Genomic DNA, 6,483 nt, shown 5'->3' with positions numbered 1-6,483 from the left:
CAGGGTGTGTTGTGTGGCTGTTGCAGCACAGTGAGCCTAGTATAGGGGTGGGCAAAATGCGGCTTGCGGGCCAGATGCGGCCTGCCAGGCCATTCTATCCGGCCTGCAGGGCCCCTAAAAAATGTAGAAAATCAATATTCATCTGTCCCTGGCTGCCTGTCATGCGGCCCCTGATGACTTACCAAAACTCAGTAAGCGGCCCTCCATGCAAAATAATTGCCCGCCCCTGGTCTAGTACCTAGGAGTGTCCAAACAAGGGTGGGAATGACACATTTCTCTTTATAGAACTGCCTTTTGCCAGCCCTGTTGGAGGGGAGTTGGGAATAAAGGTTACTTCCTTGAAAAGTATCTATGGTGCCATACATAAAATGGAATAGGAGTACATTTATTTTTTTTAAGCACATTAAAATAGTTTTTAAAACAATAACTTTTTAGAAATCCAGTGGTACTTTTGACACAAGCATCTTCTGTATCCCAGCTCCCCTGCTACTTACTATTTCTTCTTTTCTCCAGCTTGGGTTCCCTTTCTCCTGGGAGGCTAGGCTTGTAAGAGTGAAAGGGAGCTCCAAACATGAAAAGCCTTTATAACTGTCATTTTTTCTGATGCTGAAGGAAGTCACTTTGTGATGCTGTGTACAGTCTAATTACAACCCCATTCTCTGGAAGTTTTTATTAGAACCTGGCAAACTGAAATTACAGCTGAGCTGTCAGATCAATGTTTTCATCAGCCATGTCTCTTGACAGGCAGACTCCTCTGAATGCATGGTACTCCTCTGACATGTCCACTGTGGGCATATCCACTTCAGATAGCATCTTTGAGCTTTTTATTTCTTTCTGAGCCATTCTTCCGGAGGAAAAGCAGCCTCTGGATTTTGATTACTGAATCCCGTTGGCCTTTTCCCATTAATTCTACGTGCCTCTGATCACAGAACTCGGGGTGGAAGCATTCTTTTGCTCACGCTCCACTTGATTTTGTGAGGAACAAGAGTAGACCATCAGCAATGCAAGCCTGAGTCTACAGAGATTTTGAAGCAGTGGAAGTTGAATCAGTATGCTTTGGATACTATGCAAAAGGCTTGGTAGCTTCAAGGGATTGTAAATTTAGCTTCTGTGGCACCTGAGATCAATGATGTTCCCTCCAGCAGGTGAGCTTGTTGCTCTCAACGAAACAAACTTCCACGCTTGTAATCAGACTTTCTAACTTGGAATCAGACCCTCAAAAGGCTTTGTAAATGGTTCCCCACCTTTTTTGTACCCCTTGCTGACGAGCAAACATTTGAGGGCTAGGTCTGGGAACAGACTTGTTTTAATTCTAATTTCCAAAGCATTGTTGAGGTCTGGTTAAAACATTAAACCAAACTAAAGGTTGGTTTTAATTACATTCCAGAGCTTACGCAACTGGAAACCTGAATTTCCCAAGCTGTAGGGCTGTAATCACTCGTGACAGTTTGTTTCAAAGTGCCCATGAATCAGAAATTAGTCAAGTTCACAGGCAGACGAAATCCTGGGCTGGGAGGGAAAGAGCAGTGAAACTCCAGGCGGACCAGAATAGCTGTGCTAATGCCGAGTTGGGGATTCATCCCTGTACGTGTTCCCTAGTACAAAAACTACCCTAATGATATATTTATGGATGTCCTTGGGCATTTTAAATATGCTCACTCTCCTGTTCCACTTTTTTTGCTTTAAAACAGCAGCTTCCTTCTGTGTTTTTGTCTGGGAGCATTGCTCTTTGGCCTTGGTGGCCCACTTCTTTATAGAACAGAGAACCCCTAAATTATTGCAATGCCACTGCGTGGTGCTGCAGCACCAAATGGGTTCAGTATTATTTTATATGATGTAGTATCACTGTCAGAATATTGCAGTGCAATGCTGAGATCTTGGGCTGTGGTTTTGTGGCTGTCTGCAGCTCCATCTGACAGTTTTCTTTCCTTTCCAGGAGGGACCTTTTGCAGCATTTATCCCTTTGCTTAGCGTACTTTCACTCCACTGGAGTGCATGCTGTTGAATATAGAGAAGTATATGTTGAGTGGGTGAGCATGTCTCCATTTTCCCTAAGCTTGGACATTGGAATGAATGTGTGACGTGAGAAGCAGCAAAGTGCGTTTCAGCCTGGCAGAGATGGGCATGTCCTGAAGGAGTATTCTCAGGGGTTAGGTATTGAAAACTATAAGAACTGATGTAATTGCAGGTCAGAGAGAAATTTGCGTAATTATATATTTACTTGAGGGATTAGACTCTCCTGTAAACATTCAATATTGACACTATGTAAGAGCTGCTTCCCAATGTGGTGCAGGAGATGACTAAAATTGACAGCTTGCTAAGACAAGAAGTTGGTGTTACAGGAGCACTTGTGGTTCAAGGCAAGGATGGTTTAGGGAATGATACCAGCCACCCCATACCTCATATCATAGTTGCTCTCAAGCTCTTAAACGCTCCCACAGAAGATGAACCTTTTTGAAATTCATTCACTGCATCTTGCCTCCAGCCTAAGTTTGACAGGGAAGTTGTGTAAAAATTAGGACGACTTTGAATGGTAAAACAGCACTTCTACACCATAACTTTCATGCTTTTTTAAAATTATGTTTAAATCATAGACTGGATCTGCCAGTTTTTGCTTTTAAAGCGTGTCAGCAAGCACTTGCTGTCTAATTATGTAAATAACTTCTACAGTACCTCCTCTTTACCCAATTATTTAATAAATTCACTTGCCTCAATCTCTTTTTCCCAGAGGCAGGCTTCAACTCTGGGGCCTCCTCTGAAATTAGGGGATTGGCTTGTTGGATGAAAATTGGCAAGTAAAATGCTAGCTGGTACTAAATGCAAATGCAGATGAACATCCAAAAATACATTTATTTCATGCTCCTGAAAAGCTGCATAGTGCTACAAAGGAGCTGTCAAACTCTGTACCAGCTTTGTTGCCATAATCTCTTAAAACTAGCAAAACAATTTGAGTCGGACATCCATATTCCCGCCCTCCTGCGTTCCTCCTTCCTCCCCTTGCAGAGAGGGCAATCTGATGGAGTGCTTTTGGAGGGGAAATTAAATATGAGCATTTGTTATATCCCACACTAATTGTGGAAGGGAATGATTTCATGGCTTCCTGAAGCAGGTTTATTAGAAGGAGCCAGTGAAATGTTTTATCTGCATTCTTGTATTTAAGTTGTGGTAGAAAAACGATCTGTGCGGTGTTTGCCTGAAAAGGAGGGTTATGTTCTTTCGTTGTCGTTACCTTGCTGCCTCTTATCTGTGACTACTGCTTGCGCTGAATTTCCTCAGCTCTTTGCATGTGTGTCAGTAATCCCAGACGCGGAGAGTCTAGAACGTCTTAGTAATTTTTAAGAACATTTTTGTATATTGACAGCATTTAGGAGGATATTCATGGTGTAGTGTCACGTGCAGGAGGAAAAATTGTGTAGAGGCTGAATTTTTTACTTGTTCATTTTCAAATAATCTGGGAATTGATTCTTTAAGTGTAAATATTTTTTTTCTAAGGATAGTGGTGATCCATTAGCTGGATTCCTTTGCATCACACCCTTCCTTTCATCCATAATTACTAGCAATCTGAGTTCTGACATAAGGGGGATAGACTTGAAAATATGCAGGTGAAATTCGAGCCTTGTTTTTGAATGATAGTAATGTTTATGTTTATAGGTGGATTTCCCCCTTCCCCTGACCCCCTTCTTCAAAACCAATTGTCTAAAACAGCGTTTGAAGTCTTCTTTTCGGGGAAACCTGTTTGTATGTAAAAGTACATATCTGTTCTGGGTACCAAGAATATATTTTATTAGAAAGTTGATTTAAAGAACAAGGTTGTCTTAAAGCTAATATGAGGTCCAGGTTTCTGACGTCCCTTTGAGTTGTGGATGCCTGGTGAGGTACCAAGGCATTGCTCCTTTGAGTACCTGCTCCAATGCTTATGGTTGCAAGGGCAGCCTTAAATTCTTTTGCTTCTTCATTTAGTTTGCAAAACTAAATCAAACGATCATGTATTTGCACATCTAAGATGAGGGGGAAACCTGGTACTTGTGGATTTATTGAATTAGTACGTTTTAAAATCTGGGTTTTATTGCTAAGGAAAATCTTAGGGGAAAGGTCTCTCAGAAGCCTTGTAAAATGTGATTTCATAGGAATGGTAGGAAAGTAGGGCTAGAAGGGGCCTAATCAGTCCAGCCCCCTGCCCAAGGCAGGATCATCCCTGGCTAACACATCCCAGCCAAGTGTCTGTCTAACCTACTTTTGAAAGTTTCCAAGGATGGAGATGTCACAACTTCTCTAGGCAGCCTGTTCCAATGTTTGACCACCTTCATAATCGGAAAGGTTCCTCCTAGCCTCCAGCCTAAATTTTCCTTTGCTGCAGCATGAAGCCATTGCTCCTAGTCCTTTCCCCGGAGTTTGTTAAACAACTCATTTTCTCTCCCTCTTCCCTTCAGCTCGCTTTTAAGGTTATGCCATAAAACTGAGTGCAAGAGGAGGCTGTAATTTGACTTCGGGAGGGAAAGCCAAAACTCAATTCAGGTGGTTTCATTAATTGTAAAAGCTTTGTATTGAGGACAGTACCATGCTGCTCTGCATTTATTGTTTTTTGTGGGGGGGGTTTCACAGCCTTTGAAATATGGTAAAAGAAGTTTCTTGGCATTCAGAATAAATTTCTGGCAGTTTTGGGCAGGGGGGAGGTGGGGACAGCAAGAGAAAAGGCAAACCCCAAAGTACTAACAGATGTCTGTTAGTCTTTTTACCATATTAATTTGTAAGGACTACCCTAGAGGTGACTTTGGCAAAGCTAGTTTAAAAAAGGGGAATTTGGAAAAACCTGATCTGAGAACTAATTGGTTGTTTTTTTTCTTTTTCTTCATAGCGTTTGCTCTTTTAGCATATAGTTAAGAAAAGCACAATGGAGTTTTATGAGTCTACCTATTTTATCATCCTCATTCCTGCAGTGGTTATTACTGTCATCTTCCTCTTCTTCTGGCTTTTCATGAAAGAGACATTGTACGACGAAGTCCTTGCAAAACAGAAACGGGACCAAAAATTTGCACCTGCTAAGACTGATAAAAAGAAAACAGATAAGAAAAAGAACAAAAAGAGGGAAGCTCAGAATGGGAACCTCCATGAGTCTGATTCTGAGAGTACATCTCGGGACTTTAAGCTGTCAGATGCTCTGACTACTGATGAAGAACACCTCATTCCTCTTCCCTTGGCCTTGACTGAATCTTCAAGTGGCGTTCGAGAGCGGAAGAAGAAGGAGAAGAAACATAAGACGGTGCAAGATGAGCACGTGCCTAAGGAGTCGGATGGATCCAAGCCTTCAGGCAAGAAAGTAGAACCAGTCCCTGTTACAAAACAGCCCACTCCACCATCTGACTCAGCAGGATCCAAGAAGAAACCTGGGCAGAAGAAGCAGAAAAATGGAATGGGTATCTCATGTTGCATATACTTCTGCACAGAATGCCAAAACTATCTCCTGCTTATTGCAAGGCCTGGAGTGTTTAGCTGTTTCACACAAATATTCTGCTAGAACTGTATTGGGCAAACCTGCACTGGTGACTTTTAAAGGCATTTTGCTTTTTCTTGGTGTCATCTGGCTTCAGTGTCCCTCTCATCTCATTTTCATTTATCCATTTCGGGGTGGGCAGCTTGGGACAAATTTTAGTTAAACAGGACACAGTAGAGTTAGAAAAGAGCTTCTCTCCTACTCTCTGATTTGATAACTTGCAAGATTGTATCGCTTACCAGAAAAACTGCATCAAGCTATCCAAAATTGAGTCTGTAGGGGCTTAATGACTGCACTGTTAAGATGGGACACGCAGACGGCTCTATATCATCTGACCGTTCATTTGGTTTAAATACTGGGATCCACATATAGATTGGTTGTTAGGCCACTTGCCATGTGGAAAACATTTGCATATGCCCATCTTGGACTTCTCATTGTCAAAGGCAGTCTGTACAAGTTTGGACTGGGTAATGGAGCATGGCTCCATCCTAGAAAAAATTAGGAACGCCAGTTAGTGTGGTAGGCTGCTTTGTCTGTTATCTAGTTGGTCAAAGCCTGCATATTAAAAACAAGCATCTGAATTATGAATAAGTTCTTTAAAACTTTTAACTTCTTTAAAAGACCTCAAAACTAAATATTTGCACATCCTGGCCACAGTCTTCCTCTGTATATGCAGATAAAACCTCTTAACTGCAGAGAGGGTAAAAAAAAGGCAACCTTGCTGCCTGATGTGGCAGTATAAAAATATGTGCTGCATTTGGGTGTGTGGGGGTTAAATCTTTTAAGAAATTCTGGGCACGTTTTAAAAACGTGGTGTACAAGCACTGTTTCAAGGGAAACTGCAACTAGATTGATTTTTTTTTTTTTTTTTTTTTTTTTTTCCCCCTTTTGTCCTTGGATTACAGAAACTAATGCTGTAAGAGTGTAGTGTCTAGTCCAGCTCTGATAATAAGATCCTATGGTAATGTGCTTTCCAAAAAAAGAAAAACCAA

At 41.6% G+C, this 6,483-nt stretch overlaps 1 protein-coding gene across 8 annotated transcripts in view; it reads left to right on the top strand.

The window, feature by feature from the left end:
* Positions 1-6,483, top strand: part of KTN1 (kinectin 1) — a 148,740-nt gene that overhangs the window by 55,000 nt on the left and 87,257 nt on the right. For all 8 annotated transcript variants that reach the window (XM_019518424.1, XM_019518428.1, XM_019518427.1 and 5 more), the window contains exon 2: positions 4,854-5,414. In XM_019518424.1, coding sequence (XP_019373969.1) covers positions 4,892-5,414 — 523 coding nt within the window. In that variant the 5' untranslated portion in view covers positions 4,854-4,891. The remainder of the gene's footprint in view (positions 1-4,853; positions 5,415-6,483) is intronic.

This window comes from Gavialis gangeticus, unplaced genomic scaffold (assembly GCF_001723915.1).
Source record: "Gavialis gangeticus isolate Ggan-Ray unplaced genomic scaffold, GavGan_comp1, whole genome shotgun sequence".
Classification (NCBI taxonomy): Eukaryota; Metazoa; Chordata; order Crocodylia; family Gavialidae; genus Gavialis; species Gavialis gangeticus.
This window is presented reverse-complemented; position numbering and strand designations above follow the sequence as displayed.